Raw genomic sequence first — 18,487 nt, forward strand, 5'->3', positions numbered from 1 at the left:
TCTTGATCAGTCAACTCCGAGCAGCATTCTAGACAATTAGTGGCACATGTCAGAGCATGACCGCCTATGTGAATACGGATATACATTAGTGTTCAGACAAAGGTCTGGGCTTATAGCCATGAAGGCTATCAGTTGTGTGGATATGTCTAAAAATCAAGTCATCTCAGTGCATACACTTCTGAGGCAAGTAATCTAAAACCAGTAGGAAAAAAAATGCAATACGTCTTACTTTATATCACTAAATCCTGTTCCTACAAGGCCACTGCCAACTTCCTTATCAGCCAGATACGCTGAAATATGCTGGCATTAAATGTAGGGTGCTAAGAAATTATGAATGTTAATTACATGTACTTGGCCCCCAATTTGAAAATTATTCATCAGATAGATTTTTAGAGTTTTATTGGTCATAATTTCAAGATGTAGCTTGTATGCAGCACAAACAGTCAAATGTTATTTATTGTAGTTTTCACTAATTTTTTTTTAATTAGAAAAAGCCAAGGCACTGTTTTGATTAAACCTAGGAATGCAGATTACAAAATAAGATAAAACTTCATTAATTCGTGGTCTTCTAACTCAGAACTGGTTAGAATTTAACAAGTGCTGACATTGACTTTGTACCACATTTGGGGAAATGGTTTGTGAAGTAATTTAAACGGGAACAAGTGCAGAGGCCGCTTTTAAATCATTTGAGGGAACAAACAGTTTCTAAAGCACCCAAGCCACATTTACACCGTACATTTCCATAGCTGCTGCCAATAACAAATGCGTATTTATACTAATATTTCAATATTCACCATTTACATTAGTATTTACATTGTCTCAACATGTTTAGAACTGATTATGCAACTATATGTGGAGAGACTGACATTTATTTTATTGTCATTTAAACGCGGTGCATTTATTGTATTGTCATTTAAATGTAGTGAATTTTGTTCACTTCATTTTGTAAGTTGATGCCACCAGCTAGATCTTATTCTTAGTCCGTGGAACTGACATAATCAAGAGGATGGTGGGCATTTGGTGGGACCAACGAGTTTAACCTAGAAAAATACAAAAAAGAAAACAGTACAGATTTAAAATTAGTAAAAGTGCTGAAAACCAAATACAGATTTAGTCTATACATTTCAAAACGATGTTAGAAGATAGCTTTTGAAAAAAATCTGATCGTATTATAAATAAAACCAAATATTAATTTTCACAAAAGACAGTAAATTTTGTAGTTCAGTACTCTCAAAAAGGGACGCATTTCTCCTTTCAGTAATATTTACTGGCACATCATTTCTTCCAGGTACTGTTCTAGACACAGACATCTAGATACACTGTATGCAAATACAGTTTCTAGATAGAGCAGTAGACAAGAGGCAAAATCTCTGCTGTCTTGTGGAACTAATAACATAGGGAAGACAGATAATTAAAAATAAGACAGATAGAATGAATTATTTGGAACAAGAAGGATTCAAAAATCGGGAATGGTTAATTCATGTTTTACATGCTCATTTCTCATACTATTAGGGAAGGCATCACTAGTCAACTGGCAATTTTTTTCTGCTAAGCCCAATGTGTCCTCACAATTTTTCTTCACGCACTGCTTTAGGCGTGGACATTGGAAGGCATGGAAGCCCCTAAAGTGTCTGTGAAGTCAGCATGTTTGTGTGCCGTATGTGTGTATTGCGGGAGGGGAGAGTATTCCTAACTTTCATCAGATTCTCAAAGGGGTCCCTGACCTCAAAAGAAGTTAGGGTTGCTAATTTAGAGCCTCTTCTGGATGATGTAATGATGGACTTTCAGTAAGTTGGAGAACAATTGGCAGAATCTCTGAAAATACCTTTCAGCATCACAGGCAGGGCAGGGATCTTCTGGAAAGTACCATTCCTCATTTCCTTCTGTGGCAGTTCATTGTTTTATGTGATGGGAAAACTGAGATTAAGAGCTCCTTAAAGAAGATTACAATGGCAGACATCCCCACTTCCAGCCAACGCTGACAAAGCTGTGCTGTGTACCAAGGCCCCTTCTCCATCCCTGAGCTTCTGCAAGTCTAAGAATATGCCTGTCACAGTGGGGAGAAGGACCTTAGTCCGGTAATGCCAAATGAAATCAGCAGAACTTGGAAATCTCCATAGGCTTTTCCAGAAAAATGACCAAATGTTTGCAATTATCTTTCAGCTTTTCTTTGGTGTTACAAGGATGCAACAGAAAGGTAAATTCTAGGCAAGCTTCCCATGGTACTTGTGCCATGAGCTTGAGAAAGTAACCAATGACTGCAGACTGTTGAGACTTCCCATTTCTGCAAAGAGATCTTTCTTGGAGGTGACAAGTAGGGACGGTAAAATCTCAGGGAAGGCTTTCTGCCCTAAGGATTATCTGTTCTGTAATGTGTCCATGCAGCACTAACAGCAGCCTGGGGAGGAGGGGAGAGCTACCCTTCAGGTGGGTATCCTGGCTCTGTCTCTTCCTGTCCCTCTGTCCTTAGGACAATGGTTTTATTTCTCGGAGCCTTAGTTTTCTCTTCTGTAAAAGAAGAATGATACCAACCTTCAGCGTTACTGGAAGGGTTGGAAAGAATGTGTGGGAAGTCATCTTGCAGAATCCCTTCCTCAGAGTAAGTGCCCAATGAATGGTCCAGGTTAAGAAAATCATCACCGTCATCATTTCTCCATCCCATTTCGATCCTTAATACTGCAGAGTAAATATTAGAATAACTAGAAAAGAGTCGTTTTCATTTCAGTGCTTATAATCAGTTTGCAGGTGTATCCAGTATTACCTCTTCCTTCTCTGAACTTTTCCACCGCTGATCCACAACAAGCGTGTTATTTTTTTCTGAATTCCTAGAGCATGCATTGTTCATACAATATAACTTAGTACTTTGGCAGACACTGTCGTGTATTATTTAGTGATTATTTTATGAATATTAAGTCTTATTTCTCCACCCAAATATAAGATGCATGAGAGACGGGCTATGTCTTACATATCTTGCCTTCTTTGGAGTGCCCAGCATAAGACTTGACTAAATCGGACCAGAATTTGAGCAGAGTTCTTTAGTAGAAATGTCTCTAGCTAAATTAGACAGAAATGCCTACATTTTGCCCCCTACTCCATCTCTTTCTTGTGGTGAGGGTGTTGCCTTGGGGAAGACGAATGTGAGAATGGTCATGTGTTCACAAGGGTCACTGAGACCAACTTTTCTTTTTCTTCCTGTCATATATATATGTGTACATATATGTGTGTGTGTGTGTGTGTGTGTGTATATGTGTGTGTGTGTGTGTGTATATTTATATATGACATTTTAACTACGTTATGCAGGATTTCATAGCCTTAGCATAAATGCTCATTTCTTAACTCAACAAACCCTTAATCATTCCCAGTTACACCAGCACCAGTGCATGGGTACAGAAATAACCAAGACACAGTCCTAGGCCTCAAGGTGCCAACGATGTAATGGGGGAAGGCAGAGATAAACAGATGTAAAACTTCAGGTGATCTTAGGAAAGCAGTATACATGGGGTATTATGGGAGCACTAAGTGAAGATATCAAAGAAGACTTCTTGAAGGAACTGACTACAGCGCTCAGTCTCAAAGGACAGTAGATACTGGGTGCTTGATATGGGGAGGGTTGGAAGTGGAAGAGAAGGCATTTGAGAAAACGAGAAGCATGAGCAGAGGCATGGCATCCTAAAACAATGTGGCGCGTGCAGAAGACTGCAAGGAAGCAGCGCAGGGTGTCTGGAGTTCACACTGCACATCACAGAAGGATGAGGAGTGTGCCTGGAGCGGGGCAGGCACAGAGCCCAGATCACAGTGAACCCTTTAGGCTGTGCAGACAAAGAACTTGGCCTTGATCCTGTCAGTGATTCGGAGCCATTGACAGTGAAAGAGAAGGACACGGATGGTTTTGTGTTTTACTTCTCGGTTAACTCTGGTGGCTGCATGGAGGGATCTGATGGGAACAAGACCAGTTTGGAGACCATTCAGCCCTGAACTAGAGCACTCGTAACAGAGATAGACAGATGTGGTCAGACTGGAGAAATACTTACGTGAAACTGGCATGATGTGGGGATTGATGAGATGTGAAGGATGAGGGTGAGGAGGAAGGAGGGATCACAGATGACTTATGGGTTTCTTGCTAGAATGAGTGGGTCCTTGGTGGGACCACCAATGGAGATAGAGAATACCACAGAAGAAACAGGTATTGTGGGACATAATGACTTGAGTTTGGACGTGTTGGGTGTTAAGTTTGAAAACCCCTGTGTCATTTCTAGGAAGTGATTTCTGACAGACAGTAAGTTATAATAAGCTTGGATTTCAACCCTACACCAATGACACATACTTCATCAGGCTGTGGGCAGTAGTTTAAACCAGGTTACCCAAAGTGTGGCCTGTGGATCAGCAGATCAGCCTCACCCAGGGATGTGTCAGAAATGCAGATTCGTAGGCCCACCTTCAGACCTGCTATTTCAGAATCTCTGAGGTTGGTGCCAGGAAACCATTTTAAAAAACTCTGCAGGTAAATTATAAAGTTTGAGAAACACTGGGTTAAACTCCATAAATGCATGAGATCACCCATTGCTGAACTCACTTATTAGTTACGGGAGGGTTTTAAAATACAGATTCCTTAGGATTTTCTGTGTAGATAATCATGCCGTCTGTGAAGGTTTTTTTCCCTTCATTTCCTATCTTTATGGTATCTGTTTTTTTTTAATGCCGGATTGGCCAGAACTTTCAGTGCCATGTTGGTAAGTGATGAGAGCAGACAGCCTCGACTTGTTCCTGATCTGAGAGAGAAAACATTCAGTTCTTCACAATTAAATATGATATTAACGGTAGGGATTTTTTGCAGAAACTCTTGATTAATTTCCCTCTATTTCTAGTTTGTTGAGAGTTTTTATCACGAATGGATGCTGGATTTTGTGAGATGCTTTTTCTGCATCAGTTAATATAATCATATAATTTTTCTTCTTTAGTCTATCAATGGAGTGCATTATGTTGATTGAGTTTGAGTACTGAATGAATCTTGCATGTATGGAATAAATCCCAGTTGGTCTTGATGTATTATTATGTTTATATATTGCTGTATTGGATATGTTAATATTTTAACGATTTTTACATCTAAATTTATGGGAGATATTGGTCAGTAATTTTCCTTTTTACTGTTTTCGCTTGATTTGGGTGTCAAAAAATTCCATGAGAGTGTGGATGCAGGGGTCAACTTTATAGTGACTTGTGGTGGTGATCACTTTGTAGTGTATACACATGCTAAACTATCATGCTGTACACCCCAAATCTGATGAAATGATAATTTAAAAATTCGTGAGGGTAAAACTGGCTTCATAAAATGAGTTGGAAAGTGCTCCCTCCTCTCTATTTTCTGAAAAAGAATATTGTGTTGATTGTGTTGTTTTTTCAAGATTAATAATGTTCTGGAGAGTTTCTAAGCATGGTGGGATATTAAGGGAAGGAGGGGCCAGTCTTGTACATTCCTCCTTCCCATTGAGGGTGTTCCTCTCTGGAGCCCACTGTGCATTAGTCACAGCAGGAAGCTCCATCTAGGAGGCTCAAAATGTGGAGGAGATGTGACTTTGATGTGAGTCTTCATACTCACTGATATTTTAAGAGACACTAAAGAAAGATTAGAGATTAGCACTTGTGTAAGCAGCTTATAGGACAGCTAGCATTTGAATTACTTTCTAATTACTTAGAACTTGCCCTTTAAGTCTTTTCCTGTACTTAATAATACTTTCCCATAAGTCAGAAAGGCTCAGGAACCGAGGATTTAGAGCTGGGAACAAAGATTTTTTTTTTTTTTTGTCTTTTATGATATTTTTTAAAATTAGATTTTTTTTTCTTTTATGATATTTAGATTTTGTGGTGTACAATTCTCTAAGTTTTGACAAATGCACAGAGTTGTATAATCACCACTAAAATCAAGATACCAAATTGTTCCATCACCCTTCAAAAATCCCTTTCATTTCCCTTTATCATCAACTCCTCCTCCCAGCCTCCGGCAACCACTGATCTGTTCTCCAACCCTCTAGTTTCTGCCTTTTCCAGAATATCATAAATAACATCAGACAGTACAGGGCCTTTTGATGTTGGAGTCTTTCACTTAGCAAAACGTGTTCAATATTCATCTATTAAATAATGTCATGACACCTATGTCACGTCATCCATCCGTAAGTCCTCTTTCTTTTTCTGTTTTTCCCCAGTGAGGTCCCTGCTGGCTTTATTTCTTTTGTCTGTGAAATCCAGGCACACCCAAGGTTCTTCCAGAGAAACTACCTGGTCATTGATCACCTTGTTTAAAGCTGTGTGACCCCATTACCTGGTTGACAAGATCAGAGATAGATAACTGACCACACTAGGCTGGGCAATGGCCAATGGCGTGACCTGGTAGCAGAGCTCTGTCCAGCGGAGGCAGAGTGCATCACTGACTGGCCAGGCTACTCCAATCCTCTTAGAAGACTCAGCGGCAGCAGGAGTCGTAGAGGCAGAGGCAGAAAGAGCAGCCACTTGGAACAGGGACCCAGGATTCATTTCCTGAAGACACAAGGTGACCAGATCTTTAGAACTTCACAGCGTCTTGAACAATGTTTCATTCTCTACCAAGCCTTTCTGAGGGTGATGGAATTCCCCATCTTCCATACCCCTCCTTGTATCCCATACTTGTACCCTTTTCATTGTTTCTTTCTAGATGTTTGAAATTTCCTTCTTTTGTCATTTCCTTTCTGTTTCAAGAACTTCCTTTATCCTTCTCTTAGGGTATCCTGGTGGCAGATTCTCTTAATCTTCCTTTGAGGATGTCTTTATTTCCCCTTCATTCTTGAAGGATTAATTCACTTGATAATAGAATTCAGAGTTGACAGTTCTTTTCTCTCAGGGCTTTAAAAATGGGCCACTTCCTCCTGGCCCCCACTGTTTCTGATTTTATGAGAGCGAGTGGAAAGACCCATCCAGAGACAAAACACTCTCTGGCTCTGCAAGATGTTTGCTGCCTTCAAAACTCCTCTAATTTTGGTAAATACCAAGGGAACGCTCACTGGAAAAACAAACAAACCAACCAACCCTTAAGCTGGTTAGTTGCCCATGTAATCTGCTTAGGGCTACAGGTAAAGGATCTTTCCTTGCCTAGAAAGGATAAATTGACCTTCTTTCTCTATAATCTTATGGAGTTAATTCTCTTACAAGTAACAGTTTAGAGAAGCACTCTGCAATTCACTAGCAATGCATGAGAGTGACAAGCGACACAGGCATCTCGGTCCAGGTCTGCTTTGCTGTGTGGTACACTAGAAAGACAGCTGAATACGGGAAGTGTTCACAGGCTTGGGCCTTGCTCCTGGCTCCACTACTAACTTGATGTGCAGTCTTGAACATATCATTTAATTCCTCTATGACAAGTTTGTCCAAAGAGCTTAAAGATGCTGACGTATGAGCTAAGGTCTATTTAAAATTGTATAAAGTGATGTATAAATGAATACTAGGGGCTGAATGCAATTGGAAGACTGAAGCCAAGTGTCCCACCGAATGGAGCGGGAGCCGGGGCCCTGCACCCTGAAGGCTTTGCGTGTGGAAGATGCAGCAATCAGTTCTCCATTAAATGTCGTTAGTTGAGAGTTCCCAGCCATCACCTGGGCTCTTTCACGGTCACGTAGCACTGAACTGTGTGTCATTCCTGACTTGTGGCTTCATCTCTCTGAGGAAATGCATATAATACCAGTTAGGGAGAGAGGCTGGTACTTCTCAATGTCACTGGTCACGTGATCAGTGTCCCCACTGAAGCAGGGGACACTGTGGTTCACTCTCTTCTTTCCAGTTTTCTAGAGTTCCATAAGAATCATGTCATGGTGTGTGTGTGTGTGTGTGTGTGTGTGTGTGTGTGTGTGTATGTGAGAGAGAGAGAGAGACAGGTCGGGGGAGAGAAGCAGTATCCAGGGGAGTGTGTGTGTCAGGGAAAGGGAAGGATGCGGGGAGAGAAAGGACTAAAGGCAGCAATGGAGAAGGGAAAAACAGTATTGAATCACAATCTGCAAAGCTGCCCTTGGAAATCAACATTCTGTGTGTGTGTGTGGATTCAGGACCTGCCTGTTGACGGGAGAGAGCCCACGTCAGTTCGTAAGAGTAACCAATTATCAGAAGAGTCTGTCCCGGGCTCACCCCACACTCTTCCAACTTCTTTGCTCCTGGCTTGGTCCTCTTAAGCTTATGACGACAAGATTAGGTAGCAGGAGGGTATTACAGGGAGATAAATCAGGAGGCAAAGGTCCTTTATTCCTCTCCTGCGAAGAAGGCCACCGGACAGCCTATAGGAGAAACGCTCAGCTCTGTGAGTATGTCTCCACTTCTGGAGAGTTTAAGCAGGATATCATCAAAGGGCTTTGTGGTGGGGGTTGACCAGGCTCTAAAACAAAGAAACGGAAGATGAGAACATGCAGAACCTGAGGGCCTGGACCAGGGCTGGGGATGGAAATGGGAGAGAGCAGGAAGGCAGTACCCCCAAGCTGCCTTACAACACCCTGGGGCAAGCCGATAAGTGAAGCTTGATTATTCCTAGGTCACTGCAAACCTTGATTACCAAATCCATTTAGAAGGAACCCCAAACTGACCCTTCTTTTTGGCAACTTCATAGTAAACAGTTTTTTGGGGGAAAGGAGGGAGCTGGGGCACTAAATGACCACAGAGCAAACAGTTCTTCACTACCAGGAAGTGCTTGAAAACTGGGTCCAGGCACCAAGAGGCTGCCGTGGGAGCGTGAGGATGAGGGCAAGGGGCGGAGGGCCAGCGGGAGTGACCGCCGTGCGGGGCGCTGTGCAAAGCCTCCTCCCTCTGAGGTTAAAGCGTTTGTTTGTTCCTAGCTGAAGCAAGGTGCTTGCTGGGTTTTTGTTTTTGTTTTTTCGTGGCTTTGGTTTGGGTCTTCCTTGGCTCCCCAGATTATTTGGTTCTCCCTGCCTCAGCAGGACCCTGGGTAGCTTTTATGGGCTCAAGCCCATCAGTGAGGGACACAGCCCCTCCACCTGCATTCTCCCCATCCAGGATCTTCAACAATGGGGTCGTCTGTCTGCCCCTATCTTTGCTGGGAGGGTGGGTGCTGGGAACCTAGGGGGACCACAGTAGCATCAGAGAGCTGGACTCAAGAATCTTCAGGGACTGCCCTCCCTTAGCTGGAAATGACAGAGGCTCACCCTCTGCAGCTCCAGACAGCTGAGCCCTGCTGCCCTGTGTCTAAGGCAGCCCTAACCCCAGCTCCCTGCAAGACGATGCCTTGAGATATTAATTACATTGCTGCCCCCACTTCTTTCTGTGGAATAACAATTTGTAATCTGCAAAAGGGGAAGGGCTAACGTTGCTTTAAAAACAGGAAAACAGTCTGCCTCGCAAAGGAAAGAATTACTTTACGCTTTTGAAGGCCAAAATGTGAACTGTCTTCTTATAGCTAAAATCAGGTCTGATACTCAGTTCAGAATTATTCAGCTCCAGGGATGCCCTTGGAATTCCTAGGAAAGCAAGGTCAGGATAAGTTCAGCCGTAGGTGACATCTGTGGCTGACAGGACTGGCTTCCAAGGCAGGACAAGGTCGTATGTGTTCTGCTTTTCTCAGGGGTTTTACAGGGAGAAAAGGAGGGTGAATCCATGACAGAAACACTCTAGGGATTGGCTGACTGTTCTACGTTCTCAAAAATGAAATACTGGACAGGAAAACGCGATAAATGCAATAACAATTATTACCCAGAGTGCAAATCCCGAGGACCACGAGGATCAAAGGATTAGCCTGCAACGGTTATGTAACTCTTTCTGAGGAGAATCCTTTTATGTAATGCCTCACGCTCAGAATTAGACACGAACTCTGTCCAAGCCCAGAGGTGCAATGACATAAACATGCCAAAGAAACTTGCCAGAGGAAAGAGGAAGTGTCATCGGGGGTGCGTAGAAGTCAAGGGTGAATTTTGAGTTCTCTGGAGTTGCTGTTAGGGGTGTCCAAGGAATCCTAAAAGGGTTCTTAAGACAGAATCTTGAGACTAGACATTAGTGAATAGTTGGGGCACTTGAGGGATGCAGAGGGTTACCTGGCAAGCGTAGGTGACCGTCACCTCTCCAGTGCGTGACCAGGACCCTTCTGCGGATGGCCCAGGAGGAGGGGCGTGCAAATCCAGGGGAACCTGAGTCACAACCATAAGTTTGTTTGCATGGCTTCCTCGACCGTCGGAATGTCTCCTATATAATTACTCCTTTCTGAGCACTTTTCACTGAACACGTTAATCCCTCTTATTTTCCCCATTACCCTAAAAAGAAGATATTCTTTGATTCATTTTATAGATGGAATGAGGCCTAGAGAGGTGATGCCACTTACCCAAGGTCACACAGACAGTTTTGTGGAGCAGGAATTTGAACCCAGTTTTATTCTACTCTTTACAATGTATTTCCCCCTCAAGGGTGATCTGACTTAGGGTTACCTTAGGCTGTCCCATGATAGACTTTGAATTTAACATCCACAGTGGGGCCCCAGTTAGAGTCACCGGCTTATGTAGAGGGTGCCCGGTTAAATTTGAATTTCAGATACACAACAACAGCAAAAGTTTCTAAGTGTAAGTATATACCCTGGACTATTTGGGATATACTTATACTAAAAAAAAAAAAATCATTTGTTGTATATCTGAAATTCACATGTAACTGGATGTCCTGTATTTTCATTGGTTAAATCTGGCAATCCTCATCCTAGTAGGCTCTCCAGATTAGAGAAAGGAAAGTTTGTAGTTTCTTACTGCTTTGAGAGAATGGGGGAACCCACACAACTTGATCTGTGAGAAATTCTCTCATTCTCCTCTGTGGCTTTGGCAGAGCTGGGATGTGTCAGCTACTGGTGGCACACTCCGAGACCAGTGCTGCTCTTGGCAGCCCACCAGCGATTCCCATGGTCCTAACCACGCTTGGGAGAGGCACCAATTTTGCCTGTTTACCAGGGCAGGAGAGGGCCCCCAGCACAAGAATTGGATTCACTGAGTAGAGGAGCTGGCAGTACATTTCCTAAAGCCACTGAGGGCTTTGTGAGGCAAAGATCAGCTGATGCTTTCCCTGTGGTTTGAGGGAGAAGGTCACAGGGACAGGATCTCATGACCCAAGGTTCAGGGTGTGAGTTCAATCTCTTCATTTATTTGTTCACTCATTTGACAAATACATATGGCATGCCTACGATGTGCCGGGTACCATTGTAGGTTCTGAGGCTACAGAAATGAACAAAGAGTGAAAAGGCAGCCTCTTGGAGCGTTTTCCAGTGGGGCATGAAGACCAGATCCATGGTGCATGAGCAGGTGATCCAGGGCCCTGGCCAGGTTCACCATCCCTGCTTCCAGCTCAAGATGAGTCAATGTGCTTCTGTTGAACCAGTTGAGGACTGGCAGGAGAGAATGAAAAAAGTAACTGGGGAAAAGAAAATAAGGGAAAAGTATCTTGGAGGCAAGGATTAGAATGTAACATAATTTTTTTAAATAATAAAAAAATTGATAAATGTATGCAATAAAAGATTTGAGGGATGTGGCAGAGAGAGAGGAAAGATGGTTAGCACGAGCCAAACAGTGTGTGGGAGGATTGACGTTAACAATATTTGCCTAAGTCTATAATGGATGAAATAAGGAATTCTATGAAAACGAGTACCCAAGCAGTAGACTATGGAGGGGGTTGGCCCAAGCTGGGAGATGAAGGCTGTTGGGAAGTTCTTCAGAGCTTTTCAGAATCTTCCTTCTCAGAGTAAGTAGTATTGACATCTGTGATAGAAAAGGAGAAAGAAAAAAATCCTTCAGCTTAGCATAAATCATGTTAATTTACTATCACATGTTACCATAACATGTAATAACAAAATAATGTGTTATGTTGTTTTATTTGTACTTGGAGAGTTACAATGTGCATTTCTTTAGCTAAAAGGAAAGCTGGGAAAACCATATTGGATAGGTCCTTAATTTGAACAGGAGAAAATGCTGAAGATTTCTGTGAAATACATGGCTAAAGAACTTCATGTCTAGATGTGGAGAGTTAAAGCACAAAACTTGCTACTTCACATTCTGCACTGATGTGCGTGTGGGTGTGGGTGTGGGTGTGGGTGTGTGTGTGTCCACGTGTGCTGGGATGTATGAAATACTTTCACGGTGTTGGTACTCCTGGTTCAGATTTTCCTTCCCCAGATGACTACATTGTCATTCCCTAGATCTAGGAAAGTAGTCTCTGGGTCACATGACGATGAAATAAAATAAGGACCATAAAGAACAAAGACTATGAAAACTGAGGGAATAAACATTTAGAACCAGGTTATTTTGCAGCCGAATGGAAGAGTAGGCAAAGTATAAAGATTGTGTCAGTGCTGTAAAGGCTGTAGATACTCTTTAGTTCACGTCTCTCCCTTTGCAGATGGTGACATCGGTGATCAAATCGGAGAAATGCCACCATTATAATAAATTCACACAGAAAGCGAGTGGCAGATCTATTAGAACAACAAATCTACCTAGATTTTTGAAATCCATCAGTTTTCAGTTTATATCCCACTGTACTGACTGTCCCCATTGATTTATACCATATTTTCTTAAAAATTCCTCTCCTTTTTAAAAAAGTCACTCTGGGTGATTTTTTTTTTTTTTTAATGGAGATACTGGAGATCGAACCCAGGACCTCATGCATGCTAGGTGTGCACTAAAAATCCCTTTAAAAGATAATAACTTCTTCCTTTTGGTGTCAGCACAAAATACTGAGCTTCTTTATCAAGGTAATTTTTCCCCTTCCAGTTTACTGTAAAGTTCTAATAAGCAATGGTCCTCATACCTTGAAGGGTCTTCTTTTCCCCTCCTACTGTCTAAGAAGCCTGAAAGAAAACCATCAGCCACCCGAGGACCATCAGGATGAGTGACAGCACTACATTGGCTCCTCCAGCTTCCAACCAGGGTCCCACCACCCCACGCAAAGGGCCCCCCAAGTTCAAGCAGAGGCAGACTCGCCAGTTCAAGAGCAAGCCTCCTAAGAAAGGTGTGAAAGGGTAAGACCAAGATGAAAAAGAAGACTTTCTATTGTTTTTTTTCCCTCCACGAGACTGTTTTGGCTATGAGAAATTAATGCTCACAATACTAAATAGACATAAAAATTTCCACCTTCCCCTCTGTTTTCCTTTCTAACACAATATTTGCAGAATCACGTTCTTAGTCCTGGAATCCTTTCTCATTCAGCTCCCAGATCGACAGCCAAACTGAACATGGAAAATGGAGCCTTTCAGAGTGACCTTCAACTTGACCTTCCAGAGTTTTCTTGACCACTCTCCTTCACTGATATAACTTATGCTTTAATCTGGAATACAGAACCACTGGCCACTTTCAGAAGGCAGTTTATTTTTATGGCTCCTAATCGTCTCTCTTCAGTTTTTCATTTTTCTCTTTTTCTCCTTGCCAAAACTTAATTTATTTTTCAACACACACCCATGTTAATTTCTTTTTGAAGCCATTCCTGACTCCCTTAGATAAACTTTATCATTACTTCCATGTTAGCATTTTGTGCATTCTGCTACTGTAACTTCTATTACTTTATATGACATTTATTGCTCTCTATCTGTTCCCTGAGACTGAGATTCCCCCAGAGAATATGTGTGTGTTTGTTTTTCTCTTAACGACCAGTGCCTAACACAATGCCAGGCACAGAGCAGGTGCTTAAAAAAAAATACATGCTTTTGGCTCACTAAGCCAACAGATAAATTAATCATTGTCATGCCTTTTCTATTGCTCTCTCATTCCAATTTCTATTTTAAAAAGTGGAGTTTGACTAAGTTGCCCCACTGATCATTTTTTTTCTGGCTCTCAATTGTCTCAGGTTAAATTTGTTTAGGGAGCATATACCTCTACCCTGGGACTCAATGTCTAAAACCTGCCTGAGTGACCTTTCCTCTGAACCAGTTCCAGGCAAACAAAAGGAGTTTCTCAGATACAAAAACTTAAACCTCTTGTTTCCCTTTGAATCAGGAAACTTTTCACATGACTCATTCCAGGATCCTTCTGCTCTGACGACAGCTAATGGCTCTTGTGTTTTTTCCCATAGGTTTGGAGATGACATTCCGGGCATGGAGGGGTTAGGAACAGGTGAGCTCCCCGAAGATTTAAGCAAGAACTTTGCCCTTGGAGTTTTACCTTGTTTTCTCCTTTTAGCCTCAAGAGGCAGTTGAAAATTACCAGCAACATCTAAGGCAGCAGATTCTTTGAAACCCCAGAAATGTAGAGTTTTAATTTACCCTCCTACGTAAGTATGGATGTGCCCAGAGGCAAAAACTCTAACAGAAACCAGACTAGGCACAAAGCTGAAGAATCCTCTTGCTTTGGTAAAATACTCTTGAGGGCATATAATGGTGCATTGTAGACTTTCAAGGTAGGAAGGTTCTCAGAGTCAGTCTGGCCCAACATTTTTATTTTTCAGAAGAGAAATCTGAGACATAGAGGAATTAAGTGACAATCTGAGGCTGCAGAGTGAGGTACTGGAAACAAGGGTGGGGCCAGGGAAGACTTTCCACTCTACTGAGTGAACCACTTCTTTACCAACTTCCTCTTTTTACACATCCTCTGGCACCCAGAACAGGGCCCTACACACTGAGAGTATGTGGTACAATAGTTTTCAATTGGCTAGAATTTTCATTTGTTGCATAATGCACGCAAATTACTGCAGATCCTTTAAAAATTAATTGACTTTGGTTTTTACAGCAGTTTTAGGTTTACAGAAGAATTAAGCAGGAAGTACAGAGTTCCGATCTAACCTCTCTGCCATGTTCCTCCTCCTGTATTTAGTTGCCCTAATTATTAACAGCCTTGAATTAGTGCAGTACATTTTTATAGTTCATAGACCAGTGTTAATGCATTATTATTAACTGAAATGGCTTGTTCATTCTTCGTGTTGTCCAGTTCTTTGGGTTTTGATAAATGCACGATGTCCTTTATCCACCCTTACAGGTTCATTCAGAACAGTTTTACCACCCTCAAATCTCCCACTCTCCACCTGTTCATCCCTCCCTCCCCACAAACCCCTGGTGACCACTCACCTTTTTACGGTCTCCATAATTTTGCCTTTTCCAGGTGTTAGAATATATAGTTCTAACTATGTATAATCTATAATATAGAAATTCCACTAGAGAAAGACATAGCATGTAGTAATTTGCAATTTGAATTATAGTAATTATTATTTTCAAAGAATCTCAAGCAATGCCAGTGCCAATAAAGATACTGAGAATAATTACACCTGTCCGGACTTCCATCCCTCTGATCCTGTGACCAATACCGACAAATATATTTTATTTTTTAAAGTTTTTTAAGTTTAGGTTGTTTTCTATAATATTCTGATTTAGAGTAAAGCCAGAACACAGTTACTGACTGAATGCTTTCTACTGTGTATTCTGATATTTATTTAGAGTAGGTTTTTGATTAACAAATTAACAAATATATAATTTCCTATAATTACCAGGAATATTAACAAATTAACAAATACATAGTTTCCTATAGTTGGAATCATATAGAATACAGCTTTTCCAGACTGAGTTCTTGCACTTAGCCATATTTATTTATTTAAGATTCCTCCATGTCTTTACATGGCTTGATGGTTCATTTCTTTTTATCACTGAATAATATTTCATTCTGTGGTTGTATCATCCCATTGAAGGACATCTTGATTGCTTCCAAGTTTGGGCAATTATGAATAACGATGCTATAAATATCCTTGTGCAGGTTTCTGTGTGGACATAGGTTTTCAACTCATCCAATACACTTGTGGCAAATGGTGGCACCCATAGATATCAGTGTCCTTACTGGGCAATTCTCAGTGTATTTGCTCTTTGCTCTCCAGTGCCGCCCCTGGGGTCTCAAATAGAATGTCTAGCCACTTTATAAAGCTCGTGTGCTAGTCTTCTAAATCATATGCTCCTCTGTTTTAGCCAAGTATATACAAGACCAGCAAATTCACTATGGATTCTAAATACATCCTTAACTCTGCCAACATATTTGGAGTAGTGGAAAGAGGTTTTTACTGAGGGAAATTCTAAAGTCTTTGACCTGGTTCTAGTAATCTCTACAACTATGAGATTTTTTGGCTAGGTGTCTAATCTCTCTGGGTATCAGCCAGCTTCTCTGTAATTCGGGAACAATAATATCTTATTCCTGACGCGAGGGACTGGATGAGATGCTGCCTTGAGATCACTTCTCGGTGTGCGATTGGATGTAGGCATTTCAAAATGTAGCAGAACTGAAGGGCAGTCAGAGAAGCCCAAGAAAAGCATCTGGACTGGTAGCGAGAAGGAGGCTGGATTTCCACACCACAGGCATTTGAAGAGCCCCATTTCTCATTTTAATCCTTGACCCAACTAGAATTCCAGCTCTGTTCTCTCCTTTGTGGCTGTGCTTTTGTGAGACCCTGTGCAATCAGAGGGCTGCACTCCCACAGAGTAGCTCCAGTCCAAAGCCTTGGGTCATTTCCCTAAAGTAGAAGCAGAATAAAACCAACACAGATTCCTGGGGAGGGAGGGTGCTGTTCCGGGGCCATCAGAACCCTGCAGAGGATCAATTAAGCAATTGGTCTGCTCCTTCCTGGGCTGCAGGGCCCTTCTGGGCAGCTTCCCAGTCCCTGGATAATGAATAGGAGAGAGGAGTGAGGCATCTCTGTCTGAAGGATGTCCTTTTGAACAGAAGGCTCTCCTGGGAGTGAGGCTGACTTATAAGTTCTTCTTCCCTCTCTTGCAGACATCACAGTGATTTGTCCCTGGGAGGCATTCAGCCACCTGGAACTGCATGAGCTTGCTCAGTTTGGGATCATATGAGGCGCCGGAGCATCTGCCACTCTCCACGCCACCTGCTATAGCTTTGCTTACTTCTGCCCTCTTGATCTGCCTGAGCCTTGAAATTCAGCTGTCGGAAGTGGTTTCTTTGACTTACACAGTCATTTCCCATAAGTTACTACTACGAGTTCTCTTGGTGTCAGACTCTCCCATGCAGAATAGTTGAGCTCAGAATAGCGGGTGAAATCAACTTCTAACCGGGCGTTTCAGACATTACCATATTTCCCTATCAGCTGAATAGATGTCATCAGTATTTCTCTAAATTTTGTCTAAGTCCTTCACATCTGTTTTTGCTAGGCATTCATTATGACTGGTAGTAGGCTTTTAAGATACCATTTATGTCACTTCTCTCCCCTTTCCATGTAATAAAGGAGACATTTACCTCGAATCTCATGATGAAGTTGTATTAAATGCTATATGCAAGTATCTGATGCCCTGTTCTGAGAACCCCTTAAACGAAGAAGGCACAGTCACACAGGAAGTGAGCATGGCGCATGCAAAAGAACATAGGATTAGGAGGCAAGTCCTGCTTCTACTTCGTTACTTTCTGAATCATGACGTTTCTGGGTCTACATTTTATTGAACTAGGTCATCCTTGAGGTCTGATGCAGCTTTAAATTGAACAGTTCTAAGTTAGTGGAAGACTGGAGATTTAAACTCAAGACTCTGACCATGTAAGCCTTCTCTTCAGTGCCTTGATTCAGATTGAAAAGATTTATATACTTTAAAGTGTACGCTCAGATGCAAAAGGTAGGGAGTGGCATCCAAAAATTAAAATGACGGCTTGCTTCATCGCTGAAGTTGTGTCAAATGTAATGTGCACATAACTAACTATCTTTCCCCAACACTTTCAAGGCAGTTGTGTAATTCAAGGGCTGCCGTGCTCTGACTTGGATGCTTTGGGTACTAGCAGTATTAATTTCTTCTTTTCTGTTTTGTAATTTGTGGTAAGAATGGAGTAAATTAACTGAAAAGAGAGGCAGGATGGTAGAGAGGTGAGAGATTTGGGTTCTAATCCTGGCCCTCTAATTTTGGGCAGAGATCTCACCCTTGGGATCCTCCAGTTGGCCTGAGTTAGATAATATAAGATTCACGGTAGCAATACATTCTGTGACTTTGAACATGACAATTAAAGGAGCTCAGGACTTGAGAACATTTCTTCTGCTACAAGCTCTGCCCTTACTATTTTGCACAAATGACACAGTTACCTTCTGGCCAGAAATCTCAAAACCCAAGGAACACATATGGACTGGAAGTGGGTAAGGAGACTGGATTTCCAGATTGCAGGAATTGAAAGCACTCCTATTTTTTTCATTTTAATCCTTGGCCCCACTAGAATTTCACTTTGTTTCCTTCTTAGTGGAAAATAAAAAAGTATAAAAGAAAAAGTCTGGTATAAATTCAAAAAAAAGTGAAACCCTGAGATACAAGGAGGGCTGATGGCTCCCATAAACCCAACTGGAAGTCAGAAGTCAAATGAGCCCATTGATGTGGTCAGCAGGGTTCACCTTCAACATCAGAGATCAGGTGGAGAAGGGTGGAGAGTGGATGTGAAGGGGCAAATTGGAAATAATCTGCAGAGCAATAGTATCGAAGACCAGACCCTATTTATCAGCCAGTGATGTTTCCTTAAGGGTTGGGAAATAACGGATATGTTTAAAACCTCCA

The 18,487-nt window shown here is 41.9% G+C and overlaps 1 protein-coding gene across 1 annotated transcript; it reads left to right on the forward strand.

The window, feature by feature from the left end:
* Positions 1 to 96: 96 nt before the first annotated feature.
* Positions 97 to 17,254, forward strand: PDE6H (phosphodiesterase 6H). The gene is made up of 3 exons (XM_010946473.3): positions 97 to 13,003; positions 14,050 to 14,090; positions 16,725 to 17,254. The coding sequence occupies exons 1-3, from the start codon at positions 12,870 to 12,872 to the stop codon at positions 16,799 to 16,801; spliced, it is 252 nt and encodes an 83-aa protein (XP_010944775.1). The 5' UTR covers positions 97 to 12,869; the 3' UTR covers positions 16,802 to 17,254.
* Positions 17,255 to 18,487: the final 1,233 nt, after the last annotated feature.

Source organism: Camelus bactrianus, chromosome 34 (genome assembly GCF_048773025.1).
Source record: "Camelus bactrianus isolate YW-2024 breed Bactrian camel chromosome 34, ASM4877302v1, whole genome shotgun sequence".
NCBI classification, from domain to species: domain Eukaryota; kingdom Metazoa; phylum Chordata; class Mammalia; order Artiodactyla; family Camelidae; genus Camelus; species Camelus bactrianus.

Excerpts from the sequence above, each read along its gene's own strand:
- PDE6H (XM_010946473.3), top strand. The coding sequence starts at position 12,870 with ATGAGTGACAGCACTACATTGGCTCCTCCAGCTTCCAACCAGGGTCCC. Across the intron at positions 13,004-14,049 it reads CCTAAGAAAGGTGTGAAAGG|GTTTGGAGATGACATTCCGG; the intron begins GTAAGACCAAGA and ends TTTTTCCCATAG. Across the intron at positions 14,091-16,724 it reads CATGGAGGGGTTAGGAACAG|ACATCACAGTGATTTGTCCC; the intron begins GTGAGCTCCCCG and ends CCTCTCTTGCAG.